Here is a 19510-nt window from a genome sequence, read left to right on the forward strand (position 1 = left end):
TGTACTCCCACAAAAAGTGGATCATCGAAACTGACATATACGGAGATCTTGCTTCCAATTTTGGAAAATGATTCTTTATTTCCAAATTTAAGACTCGTTCGTTCCCGAGTCACTGAAGTCAAGGAATCAAATTGGTTACTAAATTCAGCAGTTGCAACAGTCGTGTGGACTACTACGCTGGCCACGTGTGATGTTCAGGCTTTGACTTCTGGCTCCTTTGTGGTGTTATTTCTTCTTCTTCTTCTTGTTCTTCAAACCATAATTCTGGTTTCCGATTTAAATACATAATAGTATGAAAGTCAAAATCTAGCTGCTTGCTGTATTCAATTTTGGAACATAATCTCCCTTCAATTTTAAAAGAATCAGAAAATAGTTCCAATTCCAAATGCATACGAGCTACAATAGAAGGCGATTCGATGTAAGAACCCATGAAAACTGATTCACTTTTATATTTATAAAGTAAAATAGTTAAAACATTTGCAGATATGGTTTAAGAATCAACAAAAGGGGTCTTAGAACTCTTAAGAAAATCTTCCTGCTTACTGCAATGGTGAGAACAAGAGTCATCCATCTACAACACCAGAAAACAAACGATACAGACACTACATTAGAAACTTTCGACTCATTTATCGAGCTAAAACAAAAACAAAAGAAAATTGCCTAGAGACGTAACTCAATTATTATCACTTCTAATGGCAAACTGCCCTAAGATCAAGTTCAAGAAACCCAAAAGAAAAGTCTCATTTCAGCACCACCTTGTCTTAGACTGCATGCATCGCTGACCTCTCCCCAGTAATTCATCATACATCATCATTGCAATCTGAGTGAATACCAATTTTTTGTATCAGTGTGGTTCTTATGCTGATGACAAGTGTTCTAGTCCAAGATATTCAGAAAATATAGCAGTATGTCAATATTTCAAGCATATTTGACCGCATTAACAAAGACCACACTATCGCAGAGAATCAACTACAAATGACCCATCTTTCTAAGAAACGATCGCTTATGTATCCATATAGAAAAACTCTATAACCATGATGGCAAATCCAGTAAAAAGACCCAACTCCAAGACCAGAAGATAAATTGATTGACTCACATCACTTTTGTTGATGGATCTTCATCTAGTCTCGTCTAGCCCTACAAAGCAAAAAAAATTGATTTTTTCTCAATGGATTCAAGACATTGGATTTAACTGGGTAAAGATATGTACAAAAAGATGACACAGGACAGACTCTGCTAAAGGATTTTTCTATTAGAGTAGTATGTTTTCCTAGACTGTCCAATTATTTAGAGGTGGAGTATTCTAGATGCCAAAAAGATCTGTAAAAAATGACTTCTGTTCGTAAAAACCAAAATCTTAAGGGCATATACCTAAGAACTTAATACTGGGACAAACCATGCATAAGGAAAGTTCAATAACACAATTGCACGAGAAACTCAAAACTCAGGATCCAAAAAAATTTGAGTTCAGGAAAGAAAAAGCCTAATAGAGCTACCTCCCAATCAACAATGCACACATAATGAAAACTGAGAGATGCCAGAGAAGTTTAGAATTAATTGAATAAATGAACACATAAAAAATCCACATTCACTACACTAAATAAAGTTAAGATCTTGTTTTAACTTTCTATGTAAAACAGAGCAACTCTAAACCTAGCCCATAACAACAACAACCGTAATGTGGGGAGATCCACAAGCATATGATCATTACCAGTTTACCACTATTATGCAACAAACTTAAGAATGCAGACATTTTGTCTAATCAATAATCCTACTATGATTGACATCTTCAACAACAAAGAGGTTTCTTCTTAGCAAGCTCTCCACTAAAACATGCACACGAAAGACTACACTAAACACTCAAATCAAATCAAACTCGGTAACAATTCAATTCAATTCAATCAAGAGACCTATCGAAAAAATGAAACACATTTGTCTTTAAGCATTTTTGTTTGTGCATTTCATTTACCAGACAACTAAGCATGTAAACTTTATTCTATCATCAAGAAACTAAACAATATAGAGAATAATAAGCAATGAGAAGAGAGTGAAGTACCATCAACGATCCAACCACGGCGTGAAACTGAGAGCATTGAATTGAGCAAAGCGGAAGCAGTGGCAGTGTGGTAAGGGAGCATCGTCTCCACGCAACAGCTTAGTTCTACCGGAGATCTTTCATTCCAAACAAAATTCGCAAAACCAAAACAATTTCAGAACGGAGAATAAAACGAACTAAGAGACCAAATCAGTGTTAAGAAGATATACCTGAAAATGCGATTTGTTAGAGGACTCTGTTTAGGCATCCGAAACGCGGTCCGTGCCGATGACGGCATAGGCTTGGGTCCGGCGGAGAATCTAAATGCGGTGGACGATGCTCGGCTTGCGGCGGAGCGGAACACGGACCTTGCGGCGGACATTGGACGTGTAGGATCTTTGGATTTGTTTTATTTTTTTGTTCAATTTTTGGAGAAGAGAGAGTTTAGGGCTTTTGCGTAGGGTTTTGCGTAAGGGAGGGATCTGATGCAGCTGCACCTACAGGAAGCTCTGTGAAACTGTTGCTTGCTGCGGATAAGTGACACGTGTCAAATCCGTAATTTCTAGTTTTCTTCTACATTAATTGGTTTTACCGGAATATTGAGAAAAATAGCTAGTAAACATTATGATAAAAAATAGTTAACAAAAAAAATATTTATTTATAGAAAAGGTAAATAAATTAAAATAGTTTCTCGGCATGGTGGTAATATATTAATATTCATGTAATGATTTTAAAATATATTTTAGAAAAGGTGAATAAATCCAGGAAAGGAGAAAAGAGGTTTTTAGTTTGTCCTTTATGTTGGCCGTGATTAACGGAATGGGGACTCTTCTTTTCCTCGTAAAAGACTCGAGAATGGATTCTTATTGCTAAGTGCTTTGGAAGTGTCGTTGTCTTTTACTTGTCCCGGCGTTTCTGTTAGTCTTTTCCACCCATATTACCACCAATTACACTAAACTTCTTATTGTTTACTATTTTTCAATAAACGAATGTACAGAGAACAGATTTTCCCTCCTATTGATGCCAAGAAAGCAAGAAACGCGATTGAATGTAACAAAGGCTTAATGTATCCATCTCAAGGCTGAGATTATAGCTAACATTAAGGCACATGTTTGAGAAGATTTTTGTGGCTTCGACAACATTTCGATTTAATCAAGTGGAGTAATATATGTTTCTAGATCCATAAGATTAAATAGTTGTTGTGCAAGTAATTATTACTTTCTCTTTTGCACTTACGCAAGGAGGAAGAGGCATCTTCATGTCCCCCATTATAAATCATTGTAAGCAGTCACGTTTGGTCCCATTTTAATAATGGGAGATCCATACAGTCTTTATCTAAATTATCTTTTACAATATAACCAAAAAGTGATTAAATTAACATAAGAGAATAATAACATAAAGTAGCACCATATATATAAACTATCTTTCTTTCACCGAATAATATATGCAAACGCAAACATCAAAGTTCAAAAACCCATAGAAAAGCAAACCCACCGATTAACTAAAAAAAAAAAAAAACTCCTTTCTCTTTTTTGTTTTTGTTTTCACTTTTAAGTTTTGCAATGATAACAACGATTTAGTTTGACTAAACAACGATAAGTAATATAACTTAGTTTGAAATAAAAGAAAGTACTTTTAAGAGTGTAGTAGTCTTGAGAGGAAATCAAATAACAATCTTCATCAAGGCTTGAACTGATTAGTGCCTTGCTCCTCAACAAACTCTTCAGGCTGTTCGTTCATCAAGTTCTTCTCCCACTTGGAGTTGTACGGATCCTTAAAACTGTTCTCCTCGTTGTTGTTTCCGTACGAGTACGATTGCTGTTCGTAGTTAGTCTCGGTCGCGGGAGAAGAATAGTAACCGGCGGGGCTTTTACTGTGTGACTTCCGGTAGTAATGGCCGTGGTTTCTGTCGTTGTAAAGGTCGTAGTAGTAGCTACCTTTCTCCATGAACCTTGTGTCACTCATGCCTTGTCTCTCCAAGTTGTGGCTGTAACCTTTGTACGGTGTTTCACGTTCTAACTCTGTCCCGTAAGCGTTAGAGTTGTAGACGTTTTTCTTGTTGTCTTCATTGTTCTCGGGGAAAGACTCTTCCTTAACGTTTTCATCGTACTTGTAGTTGTAGTTGTTGTTGTTGTTGTTGTTGTTGAACTCTTCCTTGGCGTAATTTTCATCGTACTTGTTGTTGTTGAACTCTTCCTTGAAGTTTGCATCGTACTTGTTGTTGTTGTTGTTGAACTCCTCATTGTTATAACCTTTAGTGCCGTAGTTCTCTGTCTTCTTCGGGTAATTTTCCTCGTAGTTGTTGAAAGACTCTTCGGTCTCGCTCAGGCTTGGAGTGGAGAAAGTCTTGCTGTTGACTTTTTCATCGTTCTTGTTGTTGTTGTTGAACTCTTCTTTGTTGTCGTTGTTGTTGTTGTATGTGGTCTCGTGACCATACAAGCCATACCCGTTTCCGGACTCGGGGACAAAGGTAGGATCTTGTTCTTGCTCTTTCTTGTTGAGGACGGATTCTTCTACTGTGGTTTTCTCGCTAGTCTCAAGAGGGATGAAACTGTTAGGGTTTTGATCTTTGGGGGATTCTCTGTGGAATTTTCCAAAGAAGTAACTGTCTCTTGCATGGATTTGGGTGGAGAGAAGAACAAGTGTAGTGAAGAAGAATAAGAGGGAGCCTCTAGTGGAGAAAGCCATGATGTGAGTAGTAGTAGTGTGATAGAGAGAAGAGAAGAGACAATTAGATATTGTGGGTTTATTGAGAGCTAGTGTGAGCTTATATATATTGAAAGATTCTAAGCTCTGTGGCTTCTTTTTCTTTCTTCTTTTACCTTTTTTTCTTTAGAAATTGTGGACTTTTTTTAATGTGTTTTAATTTGAAGTCGTTAGGTGGAAATGGGGACTGGATAGGTGATAATGGTTGATGGTGGGTCCATTAGGATGAGATGATTTTTCAAAGAGGTAGCTCAGCTTTCTCGCCTATAAGATTAGTTTATCAGAAAAAGGTTATTAACCATCCTTTTGGTTTGTTAACTTTACCAAATTACAATTATCGACTAGTTTATTTGAGATGAGAACATGGATCGTATTTTAGTAGTCTTGTTGGAAACACAACAAATATGGACTAGGAACAGATAAGGCTTTTGTAGTTTTCCCATTCATCCGTATCATACTGTCACACTCATTGTTGCTTAGCAGCTTAGGAGTTGGAACCAAAATTCAAGTCCTATCATAAAAGTTTTCATATTGGTAGCATTAGTTGGAAGATACATCTCGTCCAAAATTACTTATTTTAATTAAGTACCTTAATTAATCATAGTTAAAATAAATAAAAGAAAACATTTTGTTAGTATTCCGAGAAAACATGGAGAAGCTAGAAAAATGTGTGTTGTTTATAAACATTATTCTTCCTAATTTTACCCCTAACAAATCGACATAACAGTGTCATGTTGATCATTGAATAGCCTCGAGATGCTTTCTTATGTAAAAATCACTTTATAGTATATGTCTCCAACTTTCCCGATCTTCAAGCAAACTTATAGTATTTGATTATTTCGGATGGTCAGACAAAACCACACTTATATAAAGCTGATTTGAAATGCACCAGTAAATTCAGTAATCTTTATCATCATGTACTACTCGTAATCATTCTTGCTTTATAATACGAGCAAACAAGAATAATAGATTTTGGGGTATTTGGTCCGATCAACATTGATATCTGAAGTTACTATGTGAATTTTTGTTTCACTGTCTCAATATAACTTAACACAAGAAGCCAGGGCGAATGAGCCATCAAAACATGAACCATCGTTGTAAACTAAAACTTTGTCGTCGTTGCTCTTTGGTGTGGTTTCACTATGTCCAAAAAAGGAGAAAGAAAATAGGATATTAAAAAGAAAACAAAGAGGGAGGAATTGAGAGGCGAGTAATAATGCGAGGATTGAGGGAGGGTTAGTGGGAATTGCCCCAATCCCACTGATCACTATGGAGACACCAATACACATATCATGTGACCCTAAGCCACTAATCTCTCTAGTCTCTATTGTCAGTGATTAAATTTCTTGACTCTATATGTCCTCATGTATCTTATTCTTTCCTCATAATACATCTACAATCTAAGATATGCACTTAAAAAAAAAGTATTAAAAATATCGAATTTTGTTTTTTGAATTAGATTCCCATGTAGTAGATAACATATATGAACAAAATATACTAGGATTTATAGAAAAAGCAAACAAAAAAATTGTCAACAGAAAAGGAGAAAAAGAGACAAATGTTATTAAGTTATAATGTCAAGCAACATTGAGTAATTTGCGGGGATGAGTATGAGAGAGTAGGTATTTTCACGTTTTCAGACGTAGAGACATACAAAGAGCTTATCAACCATTTTAAAAGCTAAAAGGATTTCCCAACATAAATGAGAAGAATAAAGTGCATGTTTCCTTCTTTGAAATTGAAATAACTAAGAAAGCATGTATTGTATCATTTTTTAAAAACAAATAAAAGAAGGATATGATGAAAATAAAAGTACCAAATTCAATAAAAAGGGTAAAAGAAAAAAACAAAGTGGAAGATTTACTAATAATGGTTTGACCAAAAAAAAAAGAGGTTAATTCAATCAATCAAAGACAAAAACTCGAAAGTGTTGGGGAGATTTTGTGGCGTGACTAGCGGAATGGGACCGACAAAAGAGAGGTCGTGTGGTGGGAGTAGTCGAGCTTTGTACTTTGTAGGACCATTGCATCAACAATCTCGACTTATTGTAATTTAAGGGATACATACTAAAATGTAGTTTTCCATGCTACAATAACAACTAGTTATATTAAGATTTTTTGTTTTTTTTGTTTTTTGGTCATCTCATTTTATTAGATAATGAAAAAGATCAAACTTCCAAACAACTAGTTAAGAAAATTATGCTGAAAATGTATAAACTAAACCAAGATAATAATAATGAATGAGTGATCTCAACCTATTGTCCTACATTATCCTGAAGAGAGGTTGATCTTTGATTAGCTTCACACTAAAAATGAATGACTGATCTCAATCTATTGTACTACAATATGGAATTTCTGAATTTCTTGCAGAGAGAATGTGAGAATGTGTAAGGAATTTGTTTGTTAGTAAAATAACTTTCATTTTCCAATAATGTGGTCTTGTATATATAAACTTTCACTACACTACATGTAGTAAAATCATCTCACGTTAAACCATACAAAGGCTACTCCTACTTACGACAAACATCTAACGGTAAAACAACGAACAAGGACTTGACTTTTGTCTGCATGTCTTTGGTTTTGTCTCTTTTTTCAATAACAAATTCAATTTCCAACAATTGAACTTGGATACAACTGTGCACCTTGCCCCATAATAACTGGTTTAAACTTTAAACCACAGAGTAACCGGATTTTGGTTTGTTCACGGATGTAATTGATCCTACTAGGATTATCCTACGGATCTCAAAGCTTAAAACTAGACAATTTCTTGAGCAATGAGAAGCAAAACCAATCTGAACATTGCTGATGCATCGGTTGAACATGTCATCCAGAAACCAAACTAGGAAGAGAGTAACATCCATGCTCCAAACACTGGGAAGGTAATTAGTGCAGATGCCTGGAGATTTCATTTTTAATCAGATGTGATTAAGGATCAGACAAATCAAACATTGATTTAAACCATCTACAAGCTCTGAAAAATATGAACTGACATACCATGAAAAACACCACTTCTCTGTTTGCGAGAGCCGCTGTGATCTCGGTTCTTTCCATCTCATGCTCGATGAAGCCTTGCAACTATAAAGAATCAAAGCAAAGCGCGGTTACAGATTCATTCGATCTAAATACTGGAGATTGTGAAATGTGATTATCTGAAACAAAACCTGGTGGTGATATTTGGTAACAGCTGCCCAGAGGCTTTTTAACTGTGACAGGGCTTTTGTGAGATACGGTTGCACAGAGAGAACCTTCTTTCCCTTCCAGTGAATGTCAAATGCTTCATCAACTTTGGGCAGATGTTTTCTTTGGATATCGCTCATGAGCTAAATACAGATACACAAAGGAGAAATGAGAGGCTATGAGATTATTAAACGACGGTTTAATTGTCTATTCCTCAGATTTCATATCACTGGGAGTCCACAGCTGGATTTGAAATTTACCTTCACGAACGGGCATCTGCTAGGTGTGTGATGCCTTCGGTTATTGAATTCTCTCATCTTCAAGATGCAATAGGAACAATCATCAGTGACGTGAATTTATACCCCACTTGGTCACAACTCACAAGATTCAACTGCATTAAGCGAAAGAAACTTAAAGGCAAAAATTAAAAACCTGCTCAAGATGTTGAACCTGAATCCACTGCTCCGTAACAACTTCTGTCATCTAAAAATGATAAAGGAAGTAGGTCAGTGCCAAAAGAGCTTGAAGCATTTGGTGACAGCAACAATCTAAAACTCATTTTCATACAAACATATCAGAAACAGACAGATTTCATTTGCTACCACATCAAAGGGACAAACAAAAACAAGACAAGGACAAAACCAAACAAAAGTGGGGTAATTTGGTACTACACATAACAAATTTAGTTACATAGATTAATAGATGCTTAAATACCTAACAACAACAAGTTTTATGCCGATTTATGTTGGTTCTCTGAGATCCAAACATATATATTCAAAGTTTAAAGGAATCTATCAAAATTTTTGTAGAAATTAAACTGAAGTGAACTTAGAGATGATTCTGAACTACCAAGAATAGTTAATAATTTCTGCTTTGGATAGAAGATTAAAGGAATGGGTGAAGTAAGAAAAGCCAATAATCACCTGTTCAACTTCCAAAGCCTTAGCTTTAAGTTTATTCTTAGCTTCTCTTGCTTTATCCTCTAAAACGTGTAGCTCGAAGTTGGTTGTTCTCAAGGCAGCCCATAGAAGTTTCACCTACCATTGCCAACCCTGTTCTTTAGATTAGTGGAGTTGAAGAATAAGTAGCTCCAGCATTGGCAGAACACAATTTGGGAAATAAACCAATAGAAAAAAACATTTTGAGAACTAGTCTAAAGAATAGAATAGCCACATGACTGAACAGACCTCTTCTTCTAACTCGCTTATCCTCTTTTGAACCAAAGGTAAGCCGCTCTGAGATCAAATAACAAGTGTTAGCAATGCAACTACCATGATAAAGTGATGGCACAATATACATTTCAGATAAGAAACTAGCTCCAAACAGAAGAAACAAAGACCCTACTTCAAGAGCAGCAACATAATCAAACTCAGTACAATCTTCTAAGGGTTTATAAACTGATTCAAATACAACTAGAAGAGGGATAAAACATTACGAGCCGAGTACTTATCATACAACCAGGCAAGTTTTCGTATCACCAATACTTAGACATCCTACAACAAAGGTGTGGCAACTATACAGAAGTGGCAGCTACAACTATAATGATTAAGCTCAATAGGGCATTGAGTTTTCTCAAGTAAACATTATTCAGAAAGGGGGTATCATAGGAGAGCCTCAGACTAGCACATACGATCTAATGAGTGTCCTACCACATTCATTCCCTCATCAGCAGAGGAAATTTTTAAAGCCTTTTAGCTAATTCTACTTAACATAACTAAATGTTCAATACATTCTCCTTAGAGAACCAAACCAACCTTGTCAATGTATGAAGCAGACTGCAAATCAAGGATCTGAGTTTCAGCAACTTGGATCAACTTCTCACGCTCTTTCAAGTAAAGGGTCTTACCATCCAACTTCTGTATTGTCGCCTCAAGAACAGCTTCTACACGATCAGAGCCAATCGATTCCCAGCAAACAAAACAATACAATTAGCAAAAAGAAAAAGAAAAAAGAGAAGCCTTGGTGGTTCAACCCAAAACCACCACGAACAAAAAGAAACAAACTTTACCCAATTGAGATATTCTGAGCTTAGCTGAGTCCAGATCATTGATCAAGTTCTGATTAGAACCGATCTGCTGCTGGACTTGAGAGGAGAAAACGAAGAGTGGTGAAATGATGAAAAACAGAGCAGCCAAATGCAGCCCCATTCTCTGTTCACCGGAGTTCCGACGTTCCCGGCGTCGGAAACTAAGCCAACAGTTTCGTCTCTCCTCTTCTTCTTCAGAGAGATTTCGAGTCAAAGCTTCCTCGTAAAGGTTCTTTCGATTCCTCTGTGATTCATAGGGACGGCGAGTAAACCGGGATTAAAAAATCTGAATTGAAGTATTGAACCGGTTTTAAAAACGACAAGGACTGTACACTTGAAAACAATAAAGGGCAAGATGTTTACTCTCAACACAAGTGGTTCCTCAAAAAAAAAATCTGGGGGATATGATAATCATGCAACCAGCCTGCGGATCTGAAAGACAACAACACGAACACGAGACCAAAAGCACGTTAAAGCCCTTCAAGAGTTGTTGTATTAATTTAGTTTTAAATTAACTTGATTTATATAATAAAAAGAAAAAAAGCTTTGATAAACACATCAACGGCAGAAACACACATAAGCACGCGATTCGCTGTAGAATCCTCAAGTTTCGATTTTTTTTTTCTTTTCATTTACAACAAAAAAAAACAAGATTTTAATTAAGAAGAAAGGCAAAAAAAAAGAAAGGAATATGAAGGAGGTTGAAATTGAGATGAGTGGTACTACTACTACTACTACTAGAAGCCCTGTTGTTGTTTTTCTTCCTTTTTGGTTTTTATCGATTTTACTATTATTATTGTTTGTTCTTCCTCTTCTTCTTATTCTTACTCTTATATATTCTACTTCTTTTTATTTTTATTTTTTTACGTTTTTGGATCAGGGTTTGTTTGTTCAATAGAAAGCCCTAGTTTTTGTTTTTGTGTTCTTTGATTCTTCTTGCGGCCGTTTCTGGGTTTCTTCTTCTTCTTCTCTTTCCATGGAGATGGGTTCTGACGGTGAAGATCAGAAGATCAGGAGCGTCGTTGGTGATGCTAATCTTAATAATAAGAAGAAGAAGATTGATAATAATTCCTCCTCTAAGGATGGTCGTGTCAAGCCTAAACGTCAGATGAAAACTCCGTTTCAGCTTGAAACCTTGGAGAAAGTTTATTCAGGTTCTTATTCATCTCAATTAATTTGATTCAATCTTCGTTCTCTTTGTTTTTTTAAGTATTGATGTTGAATTTTTGATTCAGAGGAGAAGTATCCGTCGGAGGCGACGAGGGCTGAGTTATCTGAGAAATTGGATTTGTCAGATCGACAATTACAGATGTGGTTTTGTCATAGACGGTTAAAGGACAAGAAGGATGGTCAGTCTAATAAACCGGTGAAATCATCGGTTGCTGCGGTTCAATCGGCTTCGGTTAACGAGTTACCGGCTGCTGCTGGATCGGTACCTGAGCAAGATTCCAGATCTGATTCGGGTTCTGAGTCTGGTTGCAGTCCTTATTCCAACTCTAGGAGGAATTTTGCTAGTGGTAGTAGTAGTTCTCGAGCTGAATTGGATGAATATGAGACAATGGGAAAGCCGAGTTATGAGTCGCGGTTGTCGACAATGGTGCATAGAGCTATTGTCTGTATTGAGGCTCAGTTAGGTGAGCCATTGAGAGATGATGGACCTATTCTTGGCATGGAGTTTGATCCTTTGCCTCCTGGTGCGTTTGGAACACCTATAGGTATACATTACTTTCTATGTTTGCCCTGTTTTATGACTTGTGTAACCAATGTCAGTGTTAGTATTACACTTCTTGTGATAAGTAACTCTCTAACTTTGTTTTCATTGGCATTTCAGCGATGCAGAAACACCTACTTCATCCCTATGAGAGCGATCTGTATGAGCGACATGATCCCCGACCTCGAAGAGTTAGTTTTCTGACTAAACAGATATGCTCTATTTAGTTTCTTTATAATGCACCTAGATATCTCAAATTGACTAGTTGAAGAGGTTACCATAAACTGATGGTCTATGAATTATATGGTAGGAGTAATTTTTAGAGTTCTCATTACATGAAGGCTGACATTAGTCTTATGGCAGTTTTTAGTCTCTGATCATTGTTAGAAAGATGAATTCCGCTCTGCTGTTTCTATTCTCTTTCTTGTCCATTCATGTATTCACAGTTTTATAATATTTTCTTTTTACTACTTTGCTTAACATATTTGCTTTTGTTGATTATAGTCTCATGCTGCTGCCCGTTCTTTCCATGAGCAACAATCTCTGGATGATCCGTCTTCTTTTACACCTAATATGTATGAACGATACTCTGAAAATCATGCACGTGGTATGGACTATGAAGTTGCACGTTCTAGAATTTCATCATTTATGCACGCGAATGGACCTGTACCAAGGTCCTATGTTACCCCTGGACATGCGTCTCGTAACTGTTCGACATCTCAACAAGACATGCCAAGCCCCATTGAATCAGCGCATCATGGTGATAGATTCCTGCTGGAGAAGGACTCATCAGTCCTTGGTACAGAAGATCCATATTTGTTACCTGATGGAGTGCGTAAGAGTAGTGATGTGCATAGAAAGGGAAAGGTAGCTTCATTGTACCAACTTTTATTTCATCCGTTTTTGTTGACAAGATGTGTCTTTGTTGTAATGTCATTTTTCTATGTTTACTCTCACAGATTAACGATGGTAGACTTGGAAGAGGGAGTGAAACCCGAGAGAATCATGGACCAAAAGATCTTGAGAAGCTAGAAATTCAGAGGAAAAAGGTATTTGCTCTACATTTATTATCCTCCTTACTGATTATTTGGAAAGGTGTCTTATTGTCTTTTGTTAGTATCACTGTAACAGATATATTGATGAGTTGATGCTTGTGTCCTCAGAATGAAGAACGCATGAGAAAAGAGATGGAAAGGAACGAGCGTGAGAGGCGTAAGGAAGAAGAGAGGTTGATGCGTGAAAGAATAAAAGAAGAGGAAAGGTTACAGCGTGAGCAGCGTCGTGAAGTAGAAAGAAGAGAAAAATTCTTACAGAGAGAAAATGAAAGGGTAAGTTTGGAAAACTCTGCCCAGTTGTTATTCTTTGGTATTTTTTTGTTAATCCTGCTGAGATTGAGCAACTTTTGTGGCAAGAGTTCAGAGAGTGAAAATTATCTTTTTGTTGACATGTTAAAGGCTGAGAAAAAGAAGCAAAAAGACGAGATTCGTCGAGAGAAAGACGCTATTAGACGCAAGCTTGCCATTGAGAAGGCAACTGCACGTAGAATTGCCAAGGAGTCTATGGATCTTATTGAAGATGAGCAGCTAGAACTAATGGAATTGGCTGCTATTAGCAAAGGATTACCCTCAGTATTACAGCTTGATCACGACACATTGCAGAATCTTGAGGTGTATAGAGGTATGGTCTCTCAGATTTAGTTAGTAGTGGATTTGGTAATCACGGCCTAACGGTCTACTTAGTTTTTAGGCTTTACAATCAATAATTTTTGGTAATTTATTTTAGTGTTTTTCCTCTCTGAAATTTTAAGCTTAGTATTAATTTTTATATTCTTAGTTTGGTATATTCTATGGCCTAGTCTGGAATATTCAATGTTGATGTAGCATGTTAGAACACTGCGAAGATTATTTTATTGTAATTACATTGATTTCTAGATTGGGTAGTAGCTTTTGTATTTGCTTTCTCTTACAAATCTATCTTCTTCATATACTTATCAAAATCAAGACAGTCAAAGTAATTTGCTTATACCTTACTCGATTGGCTTAGCTTTATTACAGTGTTGTAATTTATTTATGGTTCCTGCAATTCATCATAGCTATTCTGCTTTTTCAGATTCTCTGAGCACATTTCCACCAAAGTCTTTGCAACTAAAAATGCCGTTTGCCATTTCTCCATGGAAAGATTCTGATGAAACTGTTGGAAACCTTCTAATGGTATGTTGTATTGATCTTTACCCTCTCTCCGGCTGCTACCTCTCATTTAAAATTAGTATTATGATCAGAATAACTTGGAGACCAATTTGAAATCAGTTGGATTTGTTTTTCCGTGTATTATGCACCCTTTTGCAGATTTCACATATCTTATGTTGTGATTGCTTTTCAGGTTTGGAGATTCCTGATATCATTTTCTGATGTTCTTGACCTATGGCCTTTTACACTGGATGAGTTTATTCAGGCTTTTCATGACTATGTAAGTCGCTCTTTAGTACCTATAGCCTGTTTTCTCGTGTTCTATAGTTGTTTCTTTCATTTCATTGTTCGTGCTCTGTATTTGATAAAGATCCTATTGTAGGACTCAAGGTTGCTGGGGGAGATACATGTTACTCTTCTGAGATCAATAATACGAGATGTCGAAGATGTTGCTAGAACACCCTTTAGTGGAATTGGAAATAACCAATATACTACAGCCAATCCTGAGGGTGGACATCCGCAAATAGTTGAAGGGGTAGCTTTCTTCGTCTCTGTATGTTAATATACTTTTCTCTTGCTGGTTTTGTTCAGTGGGCTTCATCTTTCATATGCTTCTTTCTCCTTCAGGCTTATGCATGGGGTTTTGACATTCGTAGTTGGAAAAAGCATTTGAACCCACTAACATGGCCTGAAATACTGCGACAATTAGCGCTCTCTGCTGGATTTGGACCTAAGCTGAAGAAAAAACATTCCCGATTGACCAATACTGGTGATAAGGATGAGGTACGTATTCACGTTTGGGCGCCCCCTAACTCCTAACAAGTGTTTACTCAGGATGTGATGGTAGTACTATATATGGAGAGAAATAAAAATGAAATCCTGGAAGCTAAGCTAGGCCTTTGACATAAAGATGGTTTTCGTTTTTTCTTACACATTGTTTTGGTTTGGTTGTGTATGCAGGCTAAAGGTTGTGAAGATGTCATTTCTACTATCCGAAATGGTACAGCAGCTGAAAGTGCTTTTGCATCGATGCGGGAGAAAGGGTTGCTCGCTCCTCGCAAGTCGAGGCACCGGTTGACACCTGGAACCGTCAAATTTGCAGCCTTTCATGTTCTATCTCTTGAAGGAAGCAAGGGACTGACAGTATTAGAACTTGCTGACAAGATTCAGGTAAATCTATAATCTATATTTGCTATGCTGTTTTCATCGTATTTGAATTTTTTTCATTTACATAGTCTTTATGTTTTCCATTGAAAGAAATCTGGACTTCGGGACTTGACCACAAGCAAGACACCAGAGGCTTCTATTTCTGTTGCATTGACAAGAGATGTGAAACTCTTTGAAAGAATAGCTCCTTCGACTTATTGTGTACGAGCTCCTTATGTGAAGGATCCTAAGGATGGAGAGGCAATACTCGCAGATGCCAGGAAGAAGATACGGGCTTTTGAAAATGGATTTACAGGTCCAGAAGATGTGAATGATCTTGAAAGGGATGAAGACTTCGAAATTGATATTGATGAGGATCCCGAGGTTGATGATTTAGCTACACTGGCAAGTGCATCAAAAAGTGCCGTTCTTGGAGAAGCGAATGTTTTGTCAGGAAAGGGGGTAGATACAATGTTCTGTGATGTTAAAGCAGATGTAAAGAGTGAGCTTGAGAAGGAGTTTTCATCTCCTCCTCCAAGCACTATGAAGAGCATTGTTCCACAACATAGTGAGCGGCATAAAAATACAGTGGTTGGCGGCGTGGATGCCGTAATTGATGAAAGCAACCAGGGCCAATCATGGATTCAAGGTCTTACGGAAGGGGATTACTGTCATCTAAGTGTTGAAGAGCGCCTTAATGCCCTTGTTGCTTTAGTCGGCATTGCCAATGAAGGAAACTCCATCAGAACAGGTCTTGAGGTAAAGTCTGGGTTTTCTTTTATCAGCTTTCCTGTTGAACAGAGTAGAAATTGACCTTTTGAGTCTATTATTTGTTATCTGATTGAAATTTATTCACAGGATCGTATGGAAGCAGCAAATGCTCTTAAAAAGCAAATGTGGGCTGAAGCACAGTTAGATAACAGCTGTATGAGAGATGTACTTAAGCTTGATCTTCAAAACTTAGCAAGCAGCAAAACTGAATCAACGATAGGCCTACCAATCATTCAAAGCTCTACTCGTGAGAGGGATAGTTTTGATAGAGACCCTTCTCAACTTCTAGATGAAACAAAGCCCCTGGAAGATCTTTCGAACGATCTTCATAAATCATCTGCTGAGAGAGCACTTATTAATCAGGATGCCAATATAAGTCAAGAAAATTATGCTTCAAAGAGATCACGCTCCCAATTAAAGTCATATATAGGCCACAAAGCAGAAGAGGTGTATCCATACCGATCTTTGCCGCTTGGACAAGATCGGCGCCACAATCGTTACTGGCATTTTGCTGTATCAGTGTCTAAGAGTGATCCTTGTTCGAGGCTCTTATTTGTTGAGCTACATGATGGCAAGTGGCTCCTCATTGATTCAGAAGAGGTAATATAACAACCTCAGCAATTTGTTAAAAGATTCTAGCTTAAGGTTTTTGATTGCCTTTTGGTTTGCTAATATCCAGCTTAGATAGAGATTTAACCATGCCTTCTGTGAAATTGTTCTGTGTAGGCTTTTGATATTCTGGTTGCATCATTGGATATGCGTGGGATCAGAGAGTCTCATTTACGCATAATGCTGCAGAAGATCGAGGGATCATTCAAAGAGAATGCTTGTAAAGATATAAAGCTAGCTAGAAACCCTTTCTTGACGGAAAAGAGTGTTGTGAATCATTCTCCTACAGATTCTGTGAGCCCATCGTCCAGTGCTATATCAGGGTCAAACTCTGATTCAATGGAAACTTCAACTTCAATTAGAGTTGATTTAGGTAGAAATGACACCGAGAACAAGAATTTATCAAAACGGTTCCATGATTTCCAGAGATGGATGTGGACCGAGACGTACAGTTCACTACCTTCTTGTGCTAGAAAATATGGGAAGAAGAGATCTGAACTGTTAGCAACATGTGACGCGTGTGTTGCTTCCTATTTGTCTGAGTATACCTTCTGCTCTTCTTGTCACCAGAGATTGGACGTGGTTGATAGTTCAGAGATATTAGATTCAGGTTTGGCTGTGTCTCCTCTTCCTTTTGGAGTCAGGTTGCTCAAACCACTACTTGTTTTTCTCGAGGTAAAGCATAAATGATTTTTGTCGACTTAAGCGCCGGTTCTTTTGGTACCAACACTTGACAACTCCCTTTTTATTGACAGGCATCTGTTCCAGATGAAGCTCTTGAATCATTTTGGACAGAGGACCAAAGAAAAAAATGGGGGTTTAGGTTGAATACTTCATCATCACCTGGAGAACTTTTGCAGGTTCCATCATCTTGTTTTTCTTTCTCTAAATTAATGCAAATTGGAATGATGTTTTGTTTTAAACCCGATGTCTTCCTTTTTTTGGTTTTGATAGGTGTTGACTTCCTTAGAGAGTGCAATCAAGAAAGAATCTTTGTCATCCAATTTTATGTCGGCAAAGGAGCTTTTGGGAGCTGCTAACGCTGAGGCTGATGATCAGGGATCAGTGGACGTTCTTCCATGGATACCAAAGACAGTATCAGCGGTTGCTTTGAGACTTTCAGAACTTGATGCATCCATTATTTATGTGAAGCCAGAGAAACCTGAGGTCATCCCTGAAGATGAGAACGAGCAGATTGTAAGTTTTCTAGACCAATATTGGTTCGAAAATTGTTTCTAAGTTAATACTTTGGAAGTTATTTTTTTTTTATGGTTATGGAATCTTATGTTACCCACGTATTGCAGAGCCTTTTCCCTAGAGATTCACCTTTCAAAGGCAAAGGACCCAGAGAGCAAGAAGATCAAGACGAGGTTGCTCCAAACCCGGGTAACAGAAATAAGAAACGTGCACGAGTAAGCTTGGGATCTGGATCAAACAGAAAGGTGAAGAGGAAGAAAGCGCAAAGCGGTCTTAACAAATTTGTCGTTGGTAGGAGAAATGTTGCAGTCAATAGTAACTTAATGGCCGTTGAGTTGAACCACCAAGTCCCTGGAAAAGGAAAGAGGACGGTTAGAAAAAGACCAGAGAGGATCGATGAGGATAATTCCCACCTAGTCAATAGAATGGCTAATATTGTTAGGCCTAAAAGCGAAGAAGTTGAAGAAGATGAGGAAGAAGAAGAGCAAACATTCAGAGACATTAATGAAGACTGGGCAGCAGGTGAAACTCCTAGAGAGATGGAGGAGGACTGGGCCAATGAAACACCAAACAGAATGATGACGCCGATGCAAGTGGATGATGAAAGTGACAACAGTGTAGGAGTTGAATCAGAGGATGAAGATGGTGGTGGTCAGTTTGTGGATTATAGTCAGAGAAACAAGTGGGGGTTAGATTGGAATAGTAACCTAAATGTGGCAATAGAGGAAGACGAGGAAGAAGAAGTTGTGGGGGTTGGGCGGGTCGAAGGAGAAGATGACGCAGAAATGAGTGAGAGCTCTGAAGATGATGATGTACCTGCTAATAATGCAGCAAACAATTACGACAGAGAATCAGAAGGTTACAGCAGCAGCGATTCATGAAGTTGAGATCTAGTAGCTTGTGAAGAGGGAAGATTACATTCTTGTTGAAGATATATATATATATTTTTATGTAGGAGAAAAGAGAGATAGTAGCAGAATAGGTTTTCACCTATAGAAGAAGAACATTTCTGATTAGTTTTGGTGCAGTTGTTAAAGCCAAGCCAAGGCATATATTTAGCAAATGCCTTTGTTATCATAATTAACAATTTCATTATTTTGTTAAGTATAAGTTAATGATTCATGTGTTAATCTCCAATGCTTAAGGGCTCTCTCCTACTAGTACTTGTTTAAAGTTGTCGATGAACAAGAAATGATTCTCAACAATACGCATGCGAGGGTGTGGTTGTGATTTCATACATTTCTTCCAAAGGAGAATCGCTTAGTCCTTGGACTCATGCAAAATCTCACCATTAAATGTCAAAAGGTATATGCCAGAAAAAAAGATTTTGTCTCAAAACTAAAAGAAAAGAGGCATTTTGGAGAGAGGACTTGAACGAGTTGTGTTTGTGTTTTTCTCAAATCATTGCTATGTTTATTCGCAATCTTCGGCTTCTATGTCTTGCAACTTTTGTCTTGAAAATTCTTTGGACAATTACAGTTTAAGCGTTTTGTGTTTATTTTAAGGTAAAAGGTACTTTCACTAGATGGTTTAAGGTAGAGAGAGAGAGAGAGAGACCCCTTTTAGTGGCGTAGTGATCCATTCTTCATTTTTTCTTCTTCTTTCAATTACAGGTTGAATACGAAAAGAAAAAGGCGTTTTTTAGTTCTTTTGAATCTTCAATTCAAACCCATTACATTTGTATATCCCGTAATACTAGTGATATGCTGTGAAACTTTTGCGACACTGCTACAAAACCCACTCAGTCAATGTCTTGTACATAAGAAATATGTTAGTGAATGTAATAAAGATTTTCTAATGAATAAAAGCTGGTAAGAATTTGAGTAGAAATAAAATAGCCAAAAATGGTGATAAATAGTAAATGTGATTTAAATCTTTTTTCTTAAAATGATTGATTTAACAATCAAACCACTTAAATGTCACAAATATAATCCTTATTGAACTATT

General features: G+C 37.2%; 4 protein-coding genes across 10 annotated transcripts; 1 reads left to right on the forward strand and 3 right to left on the reverse strand.

The window, feature by feature from the left end:
* Positions 1–229: 229 nt before the first annotated feature.
* On the reverse strand, positions 230–2665 carry AT1G28395 (uncharacterized protein). Of its 6 annotated transcripts, NM_102607.2 has the most exons (5): positions 2266–2503; positions 2057–2172; positions 1097–1137; positions 756–820; positions 230–571 (listed from the first exon to the last, which is right to left on the reverse strand). In NM_102607.2, the coding sequence occupies exons 1-3, from the start codon at positions 2415–2417 to the stop codon at positions 1118–1120; spliced, it is 288 nt and encodes a 95-aa protein (NP_564308.1). In that variant the 5' UTR covers positions 2418–2503; the 3' UTR covers positions 230–571; positions 756–820; positions 1097–1117. The 6 variants fall into 6 exon arrangements, with proteins under 6 accessions (NP_564308.1, NP_001320958.1, NP_973928.1 ...); NM_001332813.1 differs by lacking the exon at positions 1097–1137 and having other exon boundaries at positions 2266–2665; NM_202199.2 differs by lacking the exon at positions 756–820.
* A 503-nt stretch (positions 2666–3168) lies between these two features.
* On the reverse strand, positions 3169–4926 carry AT1G28400 (GATA zinc finger protein). The gene has a single exon (NM_102608.4). It carries the CDS (start codon positions 4721–4723, stop codon positions 3716–3718), a length of 1008 nt encoding a protein of 335 aa, NP_174162.1. The 5' UTR covers positions 4724–4926; the 3' UTR covers positions 3169–3715.
* Positions 4927–7165: 2239 nt separating this feature from the next.
* AT1G28410 (myosin heavy chain-like protein) lies at positions 7166–10777 on the reverse strand. Of its 2 annotated transcripts, NM_001332814.1 has the most exons (10): positions 10307–10777; positions 9926–10187; positions 9672–9799; positions 9105–9152; positions 8841–8954; positions 8350–8400; positions 8178–8234; positions 7902–8060; positions 7735–7815; positions 7166–7636 (listed from the first exon to the last, which is right to left on the reverse strand). In NM_001332814.1, exons 2-10 carry the CDS (start codon positions 10062–10064, stop codon positions 7580–7582), a joined length of 834 nt encoding a protein of 277 aa, NP_001319099.1. In that variant the 5' UTR covers positions 10065–10187; positions 10307–10777; the 3' UTR covers positions 7166–7579. The 2 variants fall into 2 exon arrangements, with proteins under 2 accessions (NP_001319099.1, NP_174163.2); NM_102609.3 differs by lacking the exon at positions 10307–10777 and having other exon boundaries at positions 9926–10251.
* Positions 10462–18721, forward strand: HB-1 (homeobox-1). Its single transcript, NM_102610.4, has 18 exons — positions 10462–11097; positions 11179–11658; positions 11775–11845; positions 12159–12521; positions 12614–12703; positions 12818–12982; positions 13109–13331; positions 13764–13864; positions 14034–14120; positions 14223–14375; positions 14468–14623; positions 14801–15010; positions 15098–15745; positions 15845–16357; positions 16484–17041; positions 17122–17226; positions 17321–17563; positions 17671–18721. The coding sequence occupies exons 1-18, from the start codon at positions 10920–10922 to the stop codon at positions 18442–18444; spliced, it is 5118 nt and encodes a 1705-aa protein (NP_174164.2). The 5' UTR covers positions 10462–10919; the 3' UTR covers positions 18445–18721.
* Positions 18722–19510: the final 789 nt, after the last annotated feature.

This window comes from Arabidopsis thaliana (assembly GCF_000001735.4).
Source record: "Arabidopsis thaliana chromosome 1 sequence".
NCBI lineage: Eukaryota > Viridiplantae > Streptophyta > Magnoliopsida > Brassicales > Brassicaceae > Arabidopsis > Arabidopsis thaliana.